Genomic DNA, 19695 nt, shown 5'->3' with positions numbered 1-19695 from the left:
CTGTTAGGTAGTTTAGTTTCAGCCTACCTGTTTGAAGTTGCTAATTTCAAGTACTCAGTAGCCACATGTGGCTAGCGGATGCTGTATGGGACAGTGCCGTTCTAAAGAATTCACTTTCACAAGGAAGAGCCTGGCGCTCTTCAACACCTATAATTAGTGTCAGGAAAGCGTCCTCAAGGCAAACTTTCATCCAGATCTAACCGTCCTAGTGTAAGAGATGCCTTGAAGCAGATACAAGAGTGAGCCTCAACTCCTTCAGGATTTGTTAACTTAGAAAAGTTATCTCCAGGACCAATCTAATGTTCGCCTTCTTATAACACCCTTTTATCTCTTATTTAAATAGAAATTTTGCTCCTCCTGAAGATACGGGCCACTTCTTTCCGAACCTTCTATTTCTCCCCGCCCTGGAAACCAATTTAGTAATTCTACAATTTCAGGTACTTCGTGGCAAATCGGTAGGTTCCTTTGGCGGCCTAGGAAAGCTGGGGCAGAGAGAGGAGAGGTCTGTCCAAGCCTCCCATGTCCAGCATTAATTCTTTCAGCGTTTTCGTTTTGCCTGCTTGGACCTCTGGAGGAGGCATCCCGAACGGAGGGCAGCGCAAGCCATGGTTTAAGGCCACGAAGCTGGAGTCGGACTGCTCCTTCGGCTCAGAAAGCGGCGCTCTTTCCGCCACCACTACACCACACAACGATTTTTAGGTGCTTCTACCTCACCAGAGAGCCGCCGGCCACACGGACAAACAGCATCAGGTGAGCACAAGGCCAGGCCAACTTTGGCTCCACCACCTGCCCTTGGCTAAAGGGGAAGAGGCGGGACATCCGCCCGGTCCCAGACACTTCCGGAAGTGACGTAGGAGTGTCAACATGCAAGATGGCGGCCCATCACCGGCAGAACACGGCAGGGCGGAGGAAAGTGCAGGTATGGGAGCCCGGCTCCTCGACCTCCCGGACGCGGCCTGCGGCCCCGGGCCCACCTCCAACGAGCAGCTGCCTCGGGCCGCGGTCGGCCAGGGTAGCGTCTTGGGGCGAGCGGGACGGGGCGCAGCCAGCGGCGAGGGGTGGGGCCGCGGCGTTAACGGCTTGAGAAAGGGGCGGGGGGCGGCTGGCTGGGCCCGCCCGGCCCGGTCCCAGGACCCTCAGGTGCGCGATTCGGAGCCCAGGGTTGCGGGTCTGCAGCTCTCTTGTGGGCTTGCGGGATCTGGATGGCCTCGATCCCCGCCCACCTGCCTCCCCTTTCCCTTGGTTTTCTTCAAAGCGCTCTGCCCTAGCCGCGTCTGAGCAGAGGCCTCCGGGCAATTCCCCGGCGGGCAGCCACGGAGTGGGCTTGTGCGGGGGCGTGGCGGGGCAGCGGGGCGCCCACGGTCCTGCGGGGTTTCTGCGGAGGATTCTGCTCGGGAGCCCCCTGCCTTCCCGACCCTCCCCCCCCACCCCCGGAAGCTTTGTCCCTTGTGAGGTGGAAACGACGTGGGAGTGTGCCAGTGTTAGTGGGGAAACGATCATTTTTATTAATTTTTTTCATCTTGTGCATCCTCGAGTCTTTCTTTCCTGTTTCTGTAATTTATTCTCCAAGCGTAGAGTTATCCAACCCTTCGGTGTGTGCTTTATGCCTTCGTGAATCCACTTTTATTTTGGGTACGTTTAAGAGTTATTGCTACCTATTATTTTAAACGGTGCGAGGAGTAAAAGCCCTATTACAGGTGTTTGCCTGCAGGTGGATTGTATGTAGGAGTGAAGGTTTGTGTACTTATTCATTAAACATTTCCTGAGCACTTATTTAGTCCCAAAGATGTGCAAAGAATTGAGACAGTGTAGGAATAAGTAATATGGAACACTGCGTATGTAGATCTACAGGTTGAAATCGAGTGTGTAATAGGTAAAAACAAACAAACAAACAAAAAAACCCCTTATCTTCAGTAAGGTAACCCTTACTGGCTGTAGGCCATAGTCTTCTGGGCAGTTTACTTGTTTTATTGATCTCATTGATCAATGCAGTGTCCTGAGTTAGAATCTACAATTGCTTACCCTGTTAGGGGATTTTTAAGTGCACCAGTAATGGGATTATATAACCCCAGCATCCAAGCCAGGTGGGTGAGAATGACTGCTCCTGACTAAAATGCAGCTCAAAATTGTCTTAATTGTATTCTAGACACTGGAGTGGTACACCATAAGGTAGTAAATAAAGGAGAGTTAATCAGCCACCTCAGTTTCTTGTATTTAAATTTAAAAAGCAATATAAGGGTGCCTGGGTGGCTCAGTCAGTTAAGTGTCTGACTTCAGCTCAGGCCATGATCTCACAGTTCATGGATTTGAGCCCTCCATCAGGCTCTCTGCTGTTAGCACAGAGCCTGTTTTGGATTTTCTGCCCCCCCACCCCCACCCCCGCTTGCTCACTCACTCTCTCTCTCTGTCTTTCTCTCAAAAATAAGCATTTAAAAAATTAAAAAGCAATATAAAAGTGCAAGATGAGGAAATGTAAATTCACCACAGTGTGTATGGAAAAACTGAATGTTTTAATAAGCTGAATGTGAGCCATCACATGTTTAACGAGGGAGATAATTCCATTCTTTGCTGATCAGAGTACAAAACTACAATTTGGGGGCCAGCACTTAGTACCTTGTTCTTGATAGGTCTAGCCATCAGATTGGTGAAGTAACCTAAAACTATGTCCTATGAAGAGCATTCAGCAGAGCTAAGATTAGTCTGATGAAGAGAATCTTCCGTGAATCTTATTAGCTGCTTTCAGAATTTGTCCCCAAGAGACAGAACCAATGTGAGAAGCTACAGAGATTGATTTTATCTCAATGTGAGAGAGAACTTTTATTTATGGAAGTGTTTTTTTTTTTTTTTAACTAGTGCATGTTTGTTGCCAAAGAACCCCACAAAACAATATAAAGGTAAAGATGATAATTGTCCTCTACTCTTCAAAGAATGCTACTTTGGACCATATGATATATAATCCTAGACCAGTTTTTTTTTTTTTTCACTCTGTGTGCTGTTGGCACGTTGGGCTGCATGATTCTTTATTGGGGGGGTGGGTTTATCCTATGCATTGTAAGTTGTTTTGCATTATCCTGGCTTCTGTCTACTAGATGTTACCATCTTCCCGGTTTCAACAACCAGAAATGACTAGATCCTTTCAAATGTCCCCTGGAGGGCAAAATTGCCCCTGGTTGAAGACCAATGTTCTGGGGCGCCTGGGTGGCTCAGTCGGTTGAGCGTCTGACTTCGGCTCAGGTCATGATCTCACAGTCCGTGAGTTCGAGCCCCGCATCGGGCTCTGTGCTGATGGCTCAGAGCCTGGAGCCTGCTTCGGATTCTGTGTCTCCCTCTCTCCTGACCCTCCCCTGCTCATGCTCTGTCTCTCTCTGTCTCAAAAATAAGTAAACATTAAAAAAATTTAAAAAAGAAAGAAAACCAATGTTCTATACCTCCTTGTGCGTGTGTACCCAACTTATGTGATTTTTTTTTAATTCTAAATGTCATAATATTTGTTTAGTGTCTTGCTGTTTGTCAAAATTTTAAATACACATTCCCATTGACCCAGCGATTCCTCGTCTGTTTTACAAAAGTACAGGAGTGCCTGGGTGGTTCAGTCAGTTAAGTGTCTGACTTCGGCTCAGGTCATGATCTCGTGGTTTGTGAGTTTGAGCACCACATTGGGCTCTGTGCTGACAACTGTGAGCCTGGAGCCTGCTTTGGATTCTGTGTCTCCCTCTTTCTGTGCCCCTCCCTTGCTCACATTGTCTGTCTGTCTCTCTCAAAAATGAACATTAAAAATATTTTAAAAAAACAGAAGCGCATATGCATGTATCTTTCTCTGGTTGTGCTAGCGGGTTTATTTTTAGAATGCTGTCATTGTGAAAAAAATTTAAATGTCTATCGGTAGTCACTTGGCAGGTAACTTAGGTACAGTATGTAGTAGATTAATCTATAGTTGTTAAAAAGATAAGTTCAGTCTGTATTACTAAAAAGGAAAAGTGTCCAGAAGTAAAAAAAAATAAGTCAACATTACATAGTCCCATTTCCACAAGGAAATAATGTATTTCAAAAGTCTGAAAAGCTATTAACAGTGATTATCTCTATGTTTTAGATTATGTGATTATGGGTAAGGCAGGAAATGGGGTATCTTTTATTTTAAAATATGTATTAACTTTTATATTTTTGAGCTTTTTAAAACATTCTTTGTTCTCATAAAATCTTTCCATTTTGGAAAACATATATATGGCTACATAAATATATTGTGCCTCTTGGCTGTCTGTGTCTTGTACCAAGAGGCAGTAGCCCTGAGCTTCGTGATTAAATTGTAGGCCAAAAAGAACCTTGAGACTTATAATACTGATAAATAGACAGTGGAGAGGGGTCCAAACATACTGCTTATTAATTATAGACATAATGAAGAATGAACACGTGTCTTACCATTTTCAACTTCTAAAAAGCCTGAAAGTGAGTATGAGGGGTAGGGGTGGATTTGTGATTGGCAAAAACATTATCAGACTATCAAATTGGTGAACTCAGATATATGATGCAGATTTTTTTCCTGGTAAAGTATCAAAGCAAGTCATTTCACTCCCTGGTGGTCCCTTGGTGTTACGATTTTCCAAAACCTGAGTCTTTTGGTTGTCACGCATATGTGTGCGTGCTCTCTCTCTCTCCCCACCCCCCCCCCCCAACTCTCCATCTTCCCTTCAACAATGACCTTTTTCCTCACTTGCTTCAGAATTCTTGGGGTGAGGTTGTCACTGCTGTTACTGGTTTAGGAGAAACAACTATGCTGACTATGCCATAGTACTCAGTGATGGTTCAAACATATAAATACTTGGCCTTCCATTAACAGGAGGACTCTTTTCCTTGGAAATGACCCCAAATCCAAGTTAATCCGGCTCCCATAATAAAAGATATGTATTGGCTCATGTAAATGAAAACTCAAGAGGTAGTTCTAGTTTCATGCAAATCTTGAACCAGCAGGCTCACTGTGACTCTCTAACCTAAGAAACTTTACCATCGGGCTGCTTAGGAGTTCTCTTCGATTCCCAAACTCCCAGCTTTGGCCTTTCCACTTGGTGGCTGTCCCATCCCAAGCCTCATGTCCTTTCACGCAGTATCCAAGATTACAGTGTCTTAAGTAGCTCCTGTACATTTTCTCCCAGGATTTGCTTGCCTTAAGGAAAATATTAGTTGCAGAAATGGGGAATGGAGAGGCAACCAACAAAGTTCTCTTCTATCAGTACTTACCTTCTTTCTCTGCTAAATATTTAGTTATTCCAGACCTATTCAAAGGTAGTGTGGGTCCTTACTTCTGAGTCTGAGTCCCAGTTTTGGGTTGGTTGTTTAATCTTTGAGACTTTTTAAAAGAAGTACAGTGAATCCAAATCCTGGCTTCTCAAGGAAAGACCCTTACAAATTAGCCAGATGTCCAAGATGAGTTACTTTTTATACTTACTTTTTATACAGGATGGATAGTAAAAAAAAAAAAAAAAATTGTACCACTGTGGCATCCATTGGAACAGAGGTCAATAAACTTTTTCTCTAAGGGATCAGATGGTAAGTATTTTAGGCTTTGCAGGCCACATTACTGTGTCATAGCCACTCAACTCAGCCATTGTATATGTGGCTGTGAAATCAGCCACAGGATTGAACAGGGAAAACAGATGTGAGAATTACTGAAACTTGGCCAGTTTTTCTTGGCCAAATTTGACCTGATTTAACCTGGATAGCTGGAAGTATCCTTCCACAAAAGAGCGGTGTGATTCCACTTACGGATTGTTTTAGAACAGACAAACCTAATCTATGGTGAAAAAAAGTGAGCTCTAGTTTGCCTAGAAATGGCATGTAGAGGTTGGGAAGCAGAGGAGGGAGCTTCCTAGGGTGGTAATGATGTTCTGTATGTCTTCGTAGGGGTTTGTATCATACAGATACATGCGTTTGTCAGAAGTATCTGTGTACCCTTAAGATTTCTACATTTCGTTGTATGTAAATTCTACCTTAAAAAAGGAACCACTAAAAAAAAGCCATAAATAAATAATGGAGTCTAGACAGTGATATACACGTTGAAGTACTTAGGGGGAAGTGATGTTGATGATGTGCAACTTATTTTGAAACGCATTGAAAATAGCAGATCATATGGTTGGATGGGTATGAGATAAAGCAAACATAAACAGTGTTCATTGTAGAACAGATGTGGGTATACAGACACTGGCTGTGTAATTCTTTCGATCTTTATATGTGTTTGAAATTTCCGTAAGATAATGTGGGGGAAAATAAGTTTCAGATGTGAAAAATGGTTAGTGGTGAGCAGCGGAGGGGGAAGTGAAATTTTAGTGGTGGTGGCCAGAGAAGGCCTTGCTGAGAGGCTGACTTTTGAGTAAGGAGCTGAAGGAAATGAGATTGCCATCTGGGAGAGCATTCCAGTGAGAACATCAAATGCAGAAGTCCCGAGTGGGAATGTGCCTGGCCTGCTTGTGGAGTGCTCGAGATGCCTTTGTGGCTGGCATGGAATGAGTGAGGGAAGAGGAGCAGGCGATGAGATCAGAGAGGTCGTTGCAGGCCAGATCTTTTAGGAGCGCTGCGGGTCATAGGGAGGGCTTTGGCTTTTACACTGAGCGAGCTGGGAAGCCCTGGCGAATTTGGAGTAGAGGAATATACATGATATATCTGTGTTTTAACAGGACCAGCCTGGCGGCTATATTCAGAGCAGGGGCAGAGCAGGGGGACCAAGAGCTGTTCAAGAAACCCGGGTGGGGGTGGGTAGGGACTGGGTGGCTCAGTCGGTTAAACTTGAACGTCCAGCTCTTGATTTGGGCTCCAGTTGTGATCTCCCGGGTTCGCTGGGTCGAGCCCCGCATCGGGGAGGGGGGAGCACTGGCACACAGCGCAGAGCCTGCTTGGGATTCTCTCTCCCTTAGAATGAATAAATGAACAGGAAAACAAAAAGAAATCCAGATGCTATGTGATAGTGGCTCCACACGGGGTGGTGAGAAGTAGTTAAATTTTGCAAGACTAGACTTGCTGACAGGATGTGAGATGAGACAAATTGAATTAACCATGGCACCAAGGTTTTTGGCCCGAGCGACTGGAAGAATGGAGTTGCCGTTAACGCCTCTCAGTGAGGAAGACTGGGAAAAACTAGTTTGGAGAGGACTGTTAGGAGCGTGGTTTGGGCAATGGCACGATTAAGATGCCTGTTAGACATCCAGCTGGAGGTGAGTCAGTGCACACTGTGGGGGGGGCGGGGGGGCGGGGTGCAGGGTAATAGCTCAGAGTGCCTCCATTGTGAGCCTGAAATGCCGGCAAGTACCCCTTCTTTTCTTAAAAAGATAGTGAATTTTGTACTTATTACATGATACATCTATATTTGTTTTCATATAAAAAATTGTTACTGTGATAGGCAGAATCCCCCCTCCCCCAGCAAATGCCCATGCCCTAATCCCTGGAATTTGTGAATATGTTATGTTGCATGATAAAAAGGACTTTGCAGATGTAATTAAGGTTACAGACCTTAAAGGGGGGATTATCCTGGATTATCCCAGCGGGCCCAATTTAATTATATGATCCCTTAAAAACAGAGAATGTTCTCCCACTGGATGCAGAAGTCAGATTGGAGGCACGAGAGAGTCCCTCTTTTGCAGGAGAGGGCACGTAGAAACTTTGAGAAGGATTGCAGGCAGCCTCTAGGAGCAAGGATGGACCCCTGGCTGACCGCCAGCAAGGAAACGGCCTGCAGGCCTGCAACTTGAATTAGCTTAGAAGCCAACTGTCCTAGAGCCTCGGAGAAGGAACAGACCAATCAAATTTTGACCAATCAGTTTAGACCTTGTGAGAGACCCTAAGCAGAGGACCTACCCAAGCTCATCCTGGACTTCTGACCTTCAGAACTGTGAAATAATAAATGGGAATTGTTTGAAACCACTAAATGTGTAGTAATGTATATCTCAGCGATAGAAAACTAATCTGATTATCTTGAAATAAAATAATCAAGGATAGTGTTTCCTCTGCCCTCTGGCACATTACCAAATACTCTAGGGGTATTACCACATGAAGTTTAGTGGATCGTCCCCACTCTGATTTCTTTGTTTTGGGTCCCACATAATTGCTAGACAAGTTAATCAAACAGTGCTTACTTATTGAGCCAGCTACAAATACTTACAGTGTAGTCTGGCTGGGTACTCCCTGCTAGGGCACTGCCCTAGTCTTCTTCCTGTCAGTCCCCTTTACATGTCTCTTCCAAAATGCATAGTTCCTACCGAAGGTCTATCTTCCCATTCCTTGCAGAGTTCTTACAGTACCCTCTGCTCCTTGCCTTGCCCTTTTTTTTTTTTTTTTTTAAGATATGAGTCTTCATCTTCTCTGCCTTTGCTTGTACTCTTGACTCTGTCTAAATGAGTTTTTCCAGGACGTTGTTCACTCATTCATTGCTTCTGTCTCCAGTACCTTCTGCTTTTCTCTTTCTTTTACTTCCATCTCATCTGCCTACACAGCTTGCCTGTATCCTGCAGGGGGAGGGCAGCCAATGTCACTTAACTTGCTGTGACTTATATTCTCTAGCCCCAGCCCCCACTAGAACGAAAGCTCCAAGCGGACTTCTGTGCTTGCTCACAAGATCCTCAGCATTTAGAATCGAGCCTGGCCACCGGTGGATGCTTCATCCGTGTTTGTTAAAAGACCTGAATCCTGTTTTCCTGATCTCTACAGCCAATATGTTTTTTCTTTAACAACAAGGTTTTACTGTAATAGGTCTTGGAGCCTTTCAGTGTGTATAGTTCATGTTGATTCTTTAATGACCACCTGGGACGGATGTGCCATAATTTACCAAGTCATTTCCTTTTTGAAGATACCACCTCTGTTTTGTCCATCATACTGAAATTTACTAAAAAAAATGATAGCAGTTAAAAAATAGTAAAGGAGGTATTACAAAAGGAAACAAAAGGGCAAAGATCGATAATATAGAATAAAAGATGAAGGATCAGTTTGAAAGTTCCAACATCTGCGGAGCCTGGGTGGCTCAGTAGGTTAAGCGTCCAACTTCAGTTCAGGGCATGATCTCGCAGTTTGTGGGTTCGAGCCCCGCGTTGGGCTCTGTGCCGACAGCTTGGAGCCTGGAGCCTGCTTCAGATTCTGTGTCTCTGTCTCTGCCCCTCCTCCACTCCTGTGCTTGCGCGCGTACTCTCTCTCTCCCTCTCTCTCTCTCTCTCTCAAAAACAGACATTGTTTAAAAATTTAAAAAAAGAAAGTTCCAACATCTGATTGATGGGGATTTAAGAAGGAGCAAAGGAAGCAAAGATCATTATTAATGATTTGATACAAGAAAGTTTCTCAGAGCTGAAGTGCCACAAGTTTCTAGATTGAAAGGGCTTTCTCAAAGCATAGGAAACTTAATGATAAAAGGAAAAAAAGAAATATGGAGTGTGGTAAGAACCACGGGAGAAATAAGTAGGGTAAGTGACGAAGGAGATCAGGGGATGCCTTTTGGAAGAGGTGACCTTTCTGCTAAGACACGAAGGGCCAGGGTGAGCCAGACAAGATAAAAGCCAGGGGGAGGGTATTCCTGTGGGTGTTGTAGACTCAGGGGATCTTCTTGGCACAGGCAACAGTAAAAGAGTTTGTTGTATCGGAGGAACAGAAAGGAGTTTGGGGTGACTCTCATGAAAGACGCTGGGGGGAGTTAGTTAGAGGTGAGTGTGAAGGCACAGGATAGATCCAAAGCACGTGAGGAATTTGGACTTTCAATGCAGTGAAAAAATCTTTGGAAGGCTTCAACAGAGAAGTGCCATGATTTTATTTTAAAATGTCTCTTATGAGTCACGACTATATATATTTCTTGCCCTTGGGCTCTGATAGATATCCTTGTATCTCTATGTTAAATTATCTCTCTCTCTCTCTCTTTTTTTTTTCAATTTAAGCTCATTTGCAAATTTCTATTACAGTTACTTGTACCCAAAAGACTAGGCCAAAAACAACAGTCTTGTTGTCTTTGTGCATACAACCCTGGCCTGTTTTGTGACTTTATTTATGCGTTTGCTGGCCATTTTCTTTTCTTTTTTAAAAATTTCCCCTTTGTGATCTTTGTTCCTCTTTCTGTTAAGGAGTTTGACTTTTTCTTACTGTTTTGTAAGGATGCTTAGTATGTTCTCAAGAGTGAACTTTTGTCTTTCATATCTGTTTCATTATTCTCCCAGTTAGGTGTTTGCCTTTTAACCTTACTCATATTATTTTTTGACATTCAGGGTTTTTTTTTTCCCTAAATAACAGCTGTATTAAGATAAAATTTACAAGTTCACCCTGCTAAAGTATACAATTTAGTGCTTTTTAGTTAACTCCCAACATTGTGCATTGATCACCTAGTTCAGAACATTTTATCACCCCGGAAAGAAACATCATACCTGTTAGTAGTCACCGCCATTTTCCTGTCCTCTAAGCCCCTGGCAACCCTCATCTGCTTTCTTTCTCTGTAGATTGATTTACCTGTCTGGATGTTTCATATAAATAGAATAAAATAGGTGGTCTTTTGTAACTGGTCTCTTTAACTTAGCCTAATAATGTTTTTAAGATTCTGGCTGTGTCATAAGCTATGTCAATACTTCCCTGCTTTTTATGGCTGAATAATATTCCGTTGCACAGATATACCACATTTTGTCTGTCCATCCGTCAGTTGGTGGACATTTGAGTTGTTTCCACTTTTTGGCTGTTGTGAATAATGCTGTTGTGAACAGTTGTGTATACACGCAAGGTATAGACTTGTGTTTGCTCATAGCCACGTTGGCCTTTTTCTTTGAAAAGATTACCCTGTTGCTTTTCATGTTAGCAGAGCCTTCTCTGTCTAGAGATTATAAATATTTGCCTGTCTTTTTAAAAAGTATTTTTATGATTAAATTGTTAAATTTCAACCTTTAGTTCATATAAAAATTCATTTTGGTTTCAGATTTGGAGAAAGGATATAATTATTCCTGGTGGAATCACTAGATGCTCCTAGATAATTTATTAAATGACTTATCATGCCCTCATTCATTTGACATACTATGTTTATATCAAAAATTAAAAATTTATAACAGGAAAATATGTTTCCAAATGTTGTTTCATTCTAGTGATCCTTTTTTCTATATTCCTGTGGTGGTACTCCATTGTAATTCTAGTAGCTTTACAATAATACCTCTTAAGATCTCTAAGGAATATCTTTTCATTTTTAACAATGACTGGGTATTCCCTCAGAGACAGTATACTGTATGTACTTTGTCTTCTAGGAAGAAATCTGACAGGATTCTGACCAAAGTTGGGCTAAATTCACAAATTTAGGCAAGAATTACTAATTTTGAATCTTCCTGTACGGCATGTCTCCTTTATTCAAGTCGTTCTTTTACATACCTTGTCCTGCCGATTATGTGTCTTCCTTGCAAAATATATTTCTGGGTATTCATTCTTGTTCCTATTGTAAGTACCTCCCCCCCCCCCCCAATTTTGTCTTCACTGGTTATTTCATTAGATTAGAAACATTTTGCTTTTGGCTGCCTTTTTCTTAGTTGTAATTGCTTTTAGTTGATTCTCCTGGGTTTTCACAGTGATCAGACAGGTTACCGACGGCGGCGAAGTAAGGCAAGGTACTCTGAAGGAAGGGGTTAGTGTATTACAGGAATACAAAAGCTCACTTTGTTTGGCAGGTCAGACGAGGCCTTTGGAGGAAGCGTCATCTAAACACGTGTAAAGACTGCGGCAGAGTAGGAAGGGGAGCTTCCACACAGAGGGGCCAGGGCACCGATGGTCTGGAGCCACGGTGTGTAAGAACCACGAGCAGAGTGTGCAAAGATGGGTGGCAGTAGAGATGAAGAAGGCACTGGAGATCAGTAGAGGAGTTCGGGTCAAATGACGGGTCTAGGAGGGTGAGCACCTGAAGAGGTTTTTGAGCAGCGGTGAGACACGTTCCAATTTACAACTGCTTTGTAGAAAGTGGATTCGAGAGACAAGACTGGGGAAGAGTCTGGTTAGGAAGTTGCGGGAAGTTAGCTTCATTCGTGCTTATCCTGGACTCAGCTGTTGTTGGTGTCATTCTTCTCCACTCCTCAGCGTCTCAGCGGGTTGAAAAATAAGTTTTATATTGGGAAACAAGGGATTTTGAATTTCAGATTGGCCACTAGTAGGCTACATATTGTTATCGCATGTCTTACAACTTTATAAAAAGCAAATTTGGACGTATTTCTCAGGTTTCCTATGTTATTCGAGATGAAGTAGAGAAGTACAATCGAAATGGAGTCAATGCCCTGCAGCTGGATCCAGCACTGAACAGACTTTTCACGGCCGGTCGAGACTCCATCATAAGAATATGGAGTGTCAATCAGCACAAGGTAAGGCAGGGATTGAGTTTCACATTTCACATTTATTCAGTGATTGTAGTCTGTCCAAGTGGCACCTTTCACAGTTTCAGACTTAATCTCTGAGCAGTGAGGTATTTGGTACACTGCAACCAGAATTCTGTAAGCCTCTGAGAAAACACCCGTAGGAGAGTATTCAAAAGTGTTTTAGCTAAGGTAGGGACTCCGTAAACTAGGTGTGTGATAAGAGCTCTCTCCTACAAAAGAACAGAGAGATTTGTCTGGTAGGAGGATTACTCTCAACAATTTATTTTTCTGTTTTAAGTATGTTTCCCAAAAGCTTCTTGGCAACCCTTGTCAGTGCTTTAAAAAAAAAAAAAAAAAAGGTCGAGTATGCTTTTACATTTAGAATTAATCTTGAACAAACATTTGGTTTCTTTATTTAAAAGTGAGTAGGGTACCCAAAAAGAAATCAATAGGCCTCATTCGTTAATAGAAAGTTGATATAAAACCATAAAGACAACATGTTCCACTTCTTCGGGAGATTGAAGGTCTGTTTTCTTAAACAGGGAACAGGACTTAAATCTATGTAAAGACAAATCCCCAGTCAGATGGAAAGGAACTGTTCCTGTATTTTGTTTGAATGCATGTATTGTCAATGACATAGAAAGGAAGATTCAGGAAAGGAGAAGGAGCATTTAGAGCCCCTAGCCATGTACCAGACAGTCTTAGCGCTTTCCTATCCAGTGTGGTTTTAACTCTCACATCAACCTTCAGGGCAGCTGTTATGATTCATTTTCATCGCTGGGAAGATAGGCTCAGAGAAGCCCATGCTTAAATAGCTAGTAGGTGACAGAGAATTAGAGCACAGTTTAACTTCAGAACCCTGGCGCTTGACCTTGTGGTTTTAAAAGTCCGTGTCTCTCTAGCAAGCTTTGCAAGTCTGAGGTGCAGTCTGAAAAAGAGCCACTGCTTTGCACAGTTGCTGGATAATGTTTCTTTAAGTGGACTTTGGTCCTGTGGGTTTTGAATTTTGTGACCAACGGAAACAGTGGTGGCCCGGTGTCAGAAACATAGAAACTAAGAAAATAGGACTTTGAAATGCTTTTTGGAACTCACATTTGAATTGGAATGTCACCATTCTGGGAACTTACAGTATTTCAGGCAAATTACGGAAAACACTCACAAGAGTTTAAACCTGGAAGAATAAATATTGTTAAAATGTCAATACTACCCAAAACTATCTACACGTTCAATGCAGTCCCAATCAAAATTGCACCAGCATTCTTCTCGAAGCTAGAACAAGCAATCCTAAAATTTGTATGGAACCACAAAAGACCCCGAATAGCCAAAGTAATTTTGAAGAAGAAGACCAAAGCAGGAGGCATCACAATCCCAGACTTTAGCCTCTACTACGAAGCTGTAATCATCAAGACAGCATGGTATTGGCACGAAAACAGACACATAGACCAATGGAATAGAATAGAAACCCCAGAACTAGACCCACAAACGTATGGCCAGCTAATCTTTGACAAAGCAAGAAAGAATATCCAGTGGAAAAAAGACAGTCTCTTTAACAAATGGTGCTGGGAGAACTGGACAGCAACATGCAGAAGGTTGAAACTAGACCACTTTCTTACATCACAAAATAAACTCAAAATGGATAAAGGACCACTTTCTTACATCACAAGAAGAAACTCAAAATGGATAAAGGACCTGAATGTGAGACAGGAAACCATCAAAATCCTAGAGGAGAAAGCAGGAAAAAACCTCTCTGACCTCAGCCGCAGCAATTTCTTACTTGACACATCCCCAAAGGCAAGGGAATTAAAAGCAAAAATGAACTATTGGGACCTCATGAAGATAAAAAGCTTCTGCACTGCCAAGGAAACAATCAACAAAACTAAAAGGCAACCGACGGGTTGGGAAAAGATATTTGCAAATGACATATAGGACAAAGGGCTAGTATCCAAAAATCTATAAAGAGCTCACCAAACTCCACACCTGACAAACAAATAATCCAGTGAAGAAATGGGCAGAAAACATGAATAGACACTTCTCTAAAGAAGACATCCGGATGGCCAACAGGCACATGAAAAGATGCTCAACGTCGCTCCTCATCAGGGAAATATAAATCAGAACCACACTCAGATACTGCCTCATGCCAGAGTGGCTAAAATGAACAAATCAGGAGACTATAGATGCTGGCGAGGATGTGGAGAAACCAGAGCCCTCTTGCATCATTAGTGGGAATGCAAACTGGTGCAGCTGCTCTGGGAAACAGTGTGGAGGCTCCTCAAAAAATTCAAAATAGATCTACCCTATGACCCAGCAATAGCACTGCTAGGAATTTACCCAAGAGATACAGGAGTGCTGAGGCATGGGGGCACTTGTACCCCAATGTTTATAGCAGCACTTTCAACAATAGCCAAATGATGGAAAGAGCCTAAATGTCCATCAACTGACGAATGGATAAAGAAGATGTGGTTTATATACACAATGGAATACTACTTGGCAATGAGAAAGAATGAAATATGGCCTTTTGTAGCAACGTGGATGGAACTGGAGAGTGTGATGCTAAGTGAATTAAGTCAGAGAGAGAAAGACAGATACCATATCTTTTCACTCTTATGTGGATCCTGAGAAACTTAACAGAAGACCATGGGGGGAGGGGAAGGAAAAAAAAAGAGGGGGGGGAGCCAAAACATAAGAGACTCTTAAAAACTGAGAACTGAGGGTTGATGGGGGGTGGGAGGGAGGGGGAGGGAGGGTGGGTGATGGGTACTGAGGAGGGCACCTGTTGGGATGAGCCCTGGGTGTTGTATGGAAGCCAATTTGACAATAAATTTCATATTTAAAAAAAAAAAAAAAAGTTTAAGCCTGAAAGAATCTAGAAAACCTACCCATCCTGCCCTTAGACATCTTTTTTTCCGGTCTTCATTTTACAACGAGACTGAGTAGCATCACTTGTCAGATAGACTTGTAGAAAACTGTTCTCTTCCCCCTTGAAGTGTTGGGTGTAGCATGTAATGAAATACTGTTCTTTAACTCCTGGTAATTAAGCCAAGAGAGAAGAGTGGAAGAATCTCAAGTTACTGAATTGATACGGTAGCATGGGGAGTACTCTTATAGCCTTCTGAAGGACTGTAGATACCATGAGGAAGACATTAATTCAGAAAGTCAAAACAGCAGTAGGGGGTTAGGCTGGGCTCCTCTCCACTTTCATCAGCCTCATTTTCATATCTGTGTCTGTGGTGAGCCTTCACCACCACTGATTCAGACGCCGCCAGCCTGCAGATCTGCTCACGTCCTGTCCTAGGAAACCTCTGCCTGCAGCGCTCTGTGTCACGTGCGGTGCCTAGCCCAGATCTTGTTGCCTTCACTCACTCGAGGCGTAAAAAGTAAGCATTTGCCCTAGGAACCCAGGCTTTCGTCAGTAATAAAACTCCTGAAACAAAACTTCTATTCACATCTGTAATACAGAAGCATCAACTGTTTGATGAAATTGTACTCTGAATTCAGTTGTCAATTTTACGACCCGAGAGTAACGGGTCACATTAATTGAAGAATGCAAACATATCTGTAATTCATAATATATATTTTGTCCTCTAATGTAAACTAGTGACATTCTCACAATTTTTCTTTTTATTTTAGCAAGATCCATATATAGCATCTATGGAACACCATACCGATTGGGTAAACGACATTGTGCTTTGTTGTAATGGGAAAACATGTAAGTACTTCTTTAGATTATTGGGTTTCTGGGAGTTTTTCACTCAACTTGGTATGTTTTTTTATTTTTCATATGCCTTTTTAATTGAAATCTGACATACATGCAGAAAAGCACACACCTTGAGAATACAGCTCAGTAAAATTTCATAAGGTGAATACCCGTGTCTAGGTACAGATTACCAAAATCCCCCTTGGACCACCCTTTCAGTCACTCCCTCATGCCCCAAGATAACTGCTCTCCTGTCTGCTAAACACTATAAATTAGTTTTGCCTACATTCAAGCTATATATATGTAAACAGATTCATACAATATGTAGTCTTCTGTTAGCCTTATTAATGTCTCTTTTTGTTCTTATTATGGTAAGATTCATTTCTTAGTTTTGCAGTCTGTGTTAGAAAAATTTTTTTCAATCAAATTAGTTGTGCCTTCAACTGGAACATTAAAAAACTTTGCCCTGCATATTTAAAAACATGTTTCGAAAATAGGTTCTAGGAAGAGCTTTTAGATGTGTGTGTGTGTGAACATTAACAGATACTGGAATTAATGTTACAAATACTGTAAATATTCAAGTATATGTGTGTGCCTATGAATGTCAGTTTGAAAGCATGTTACGTTGTTATGAGTCCTTAAAATGACGGAAAGTCTTACTAAGGGGTTCGTTTATTCTTTGCCTCTTCTAGTAATATCTGCTTCTTCTGACACAACAGTGAAAGTGTGGAATGCACATAAGGGATTTTGCATGTCAACACTAAGGACACATAAGGTAAAACGGCAAACATAATTTTCAGGGTCTTTAGTGTAACGTTGAGATCTCAGTACTTTCTGTGACTCCTGTTCTTACCGATCTAGTAGATCATCGTGTGTGTGTTCTGTTACAGGATTATGTAAAGGCCTTAGCCTATGCCAAGGATAAAGAACTGGTAGCTTCAGCTGGGTTGGACAGACAGATATTCCTTTGGGATGTGAATACCTTAACAGCATTGACTGCCTCAAACAACACTGTCACAAGTAAGGTGTTTGAAAAAAATTTCTTTGGAAGTGATTCAAGTTGACATAAGTAAAGAATGGTTGATGAAACATCTTTGATAGGTTTGCATCGAGACAGTGGTTTATATTTTGAGAGTGCTTCTACCTATAGCGTTCTAGCCCCCAAGAGTATGATTGAACAACAAGGAGCTAGTTCCTCGCTGCAGTCTAAACATGGTAACTTCTCCAGGTGTAACCTGGCTATTTTTGTACATGTGCATGTCTTAGCTCCCTAGCTAAAGTGTAAGTTCCTGCAGGGCAAAAGAGTCTGTCTTACTACCACTTTGTACCTCCCATAGCATTGCCTGGTCCAGGGTCACAATCTCAGCAGACACTGTTGATGGAGGTGGTAATTACTTGACAAAGCAGGCAGTTTCTGACTCTTAAAAGTATTACTATGAGCCCTTGAGTTAATGGCCAACATGGAAAATACACAAAGACAGAAAAGGCTCCCTGCACTGATTTTGCAGGACCCTTTCAGAGCCACCCTAAAGAATCCAGCCAATTTCATAAGAGATCAGGAGAGGCTAGGGTGCCTCCAGAGGCAATTCAGAAACATTCACAACACGTTAATTGCACAGATGCCTCATCAGCTAAGAGATCTGAGATTACCAGGTCAGACCCATAGGAGTCTAAATTTGACACTGAGCCTCACACTTGAGCCAGCCCACTAGCGTCCTCTAGGCCAGGTGTCAGAGGGCTTTTAGGAGCACATTTGTGGCTAAGGCTGGCCTGGCAGGTCTGTGTTCAGGACATAGGCCTGAACTATCTAGATCTCTACATACAGGTCCAGCTTTTCATGACTGTGGAATACTCACATTGACATAACTAAAACAGGCCTAATATAATCTAGGATGTGCCAGGAAGGGCAGGTTGGGAGACTGATGTTTATAATTTCTTGAATACTGTTCCCACCCTTTTCCCTAGGAAGTATGCAGAGCTCTAAACACTGCTCGCCCCTTGATCTCCTTGATTTTTCACCAGGGCATTACTGTAGTGATCCAGCAGCTGATCTCTGCTGGGGGCTGTCATGACACATTATTTAGCTCTCTAGATGTAGGGCCTGCCCCAAAGAAACACTAACAAGAGGGAACAAAGCAGAAGAAGGCAGGATTGTCCCCAGGTCAGAGACCAGGCTTAGGGTTACAGATTCTGCAACAGATACATCTTGCTTAGAATCATTTAGAGAGGATATCACACAAGCTGATTTATGATTATAGAAGTACTAAGAGCTAACAGTTACTGAGCACTTACTACATAACCTGTTACTTTTCTAAATACGTATATTAACTCCTTTACTCGTAACTTCTCAGTATTTTTGCTTATATTTATTCTTTATTGAAAATTAGGATGATACTGTATAGACAGTTTATATGTAGCTTCCTTCAATTCAGTGAAACTGAGTTCTGAATTGTAGAGCATGAACATGATTCTCACTAAACATTGCCTAATATCCTTCCAAGAGTTGTACCAAACAAGTTGTACTTATCCCACAAGTAATGTATGAGAGTACCATTGTACTGTTTTTTGAGAATTAATTATTGCCTCATTGAAAATCTGATTTGATAGGTGAAAATAATATTTTTTGTTTTGGCTTGTGTTTCCTTGAAAACGGTGAGTTTGGATATGTTGTTCATATTTTTTGGCACGAGTATATCTTTGAAAATACATTACTTATGTGGATAGTTTTTAAATGGCAGTGCAGTTCAATTTAGCAAATATTTATTGAGCACTTTTGTGTCTCAAATCTAGACAAGATGTAAATTTTGGAAACAGTATTGTTGTTTAGAATGATCTCCCTCATAGCAAGATTTCTTTTCCTTAGAACACTCACAAAGATTTTCTAAGCCAAATAATTAAACTTAAATTTTTGCTGGCTAACTGCTGAACAGATGATGATTTTGTTAACATTTAGTTTTGTTTATCCTTAATAGCCTCTTCTTTAAGCGGGAACAAAGATTCCATTTATAGCCTGGCAATGAATCAACTGGGAACAATCATTGTATCAGGGTCCACTGAGAAGGTAAGGGGGAGCTAACGGGTATATTTTAACACCGGAAAACAGAGACACCAAAATAATTCTATCCATATAATTACTAAATACACAGACAGAGATTTTGTTAAGGGAAAGGTTTTATTTGAACAAATAAGAATATAACTATATAATTACTGTCGTTTGTGGTGACGGGGGTGGGCTGAATGGGTGGGGGAGGCCTATTCACGTTTTGACATTAGAAGGGGTTCCTCCTACTTGAAAAGATCGGGAGCCTCAGTCGGTGCCCATTGGCAAAACAGTATTTCCTTCACAGTGTAATGGTTGTCATTTGACCTCTCGGTCATTTATTATTGAAATTTGTTCAGGTGTGTGTTCAGTTGATGTAACATTTTGTTAAAATACACAGGTTTTAAGGGTGTGGGATCCAAGAACATGTGCGAAACTAATGAAGCTGAAAGGGCACACAGACAATGTCAAAGCACTGCTGTTGAACAGGGATGGTACACAGGTACGTACTTGCACGTGGATGTTTACCTAGTGACCTTGTCTCAAATTTCATGCACCAGAAACTTCTGAAGAGTGGTCTACTTTCCAATCCTTAAAATACCCCAGATGCACCTAATAGTAATCCACATTTTGAAATT

At 42.0% G+C, this 19695-nt stretch overlaps 1 protein-coding gene across 3 annotated transcripts in view; it reads left to right on the top strand.

Annotated features, from left to right (window-relative positions):
* Window positions 1-769: 769 nt before the first annotated feature.
* The window catches only part of WDR48 (WD repeat domain 48), a 43232-nt gene continuing 24306 nt past the window's right edge, over window positions 770-19695 (top strand). For 2 of the 3 annotated variants that reach the window (XM_015062777.3, XM_027040724.2), the window contains exons 1-7: window positions 770-919; window positions 12189-12329; window positions 15951-16029; window positions 16710-16792; window positions 16908-17037; window positions 18990-19078; window positions 19458-19559. In XM_015062777.3, coding sequence (XP_014918263.2) covers window positions 872-919; window positions 12189-12329; window positions 15951-16029; window positions 16710-16792; window positions 16908-17037; window positions 18990-19078; window positions 19458-19559 — 672 coding nt within the window. In that variant the 5' untranslated portion in view covers window positions 770-871. Of the gene's footprint in view, window positions 920-12188; window positions 12330-15950; window positions 16030-16709; window positions 16793-16907; window positions 17038-17118; window positions 17233-18989; window positions 19079-19457; window positions 19560-19695 lie in introns of all 3 variants that reach the window. The other variant, XM_027040725.2, reaches the window with a different exon arrangement.

Source organism: Acinonyx jubatus, chromosome C2 (genome assembly GCF_027475565.1).
Source record: "Acinonyx jubatus isolate Ajub_Pintada_27869175 chromosome C2, VMU_Ajub_asm_v1.0, whole genome shotgun sequence".
In the NCBI taxonomy this organism is placed as follows: domain Eukaryota; kingdom Metazoa; phylum Chordata; class Mammalia; order Carnivora; family Felidae; genus Acinonyx; species Acinonyx jubatus.
Note: the sequence above shows the minus strand (reverse complement) of the source record. Positions and strands in the feature narration are given on the sequence as shown.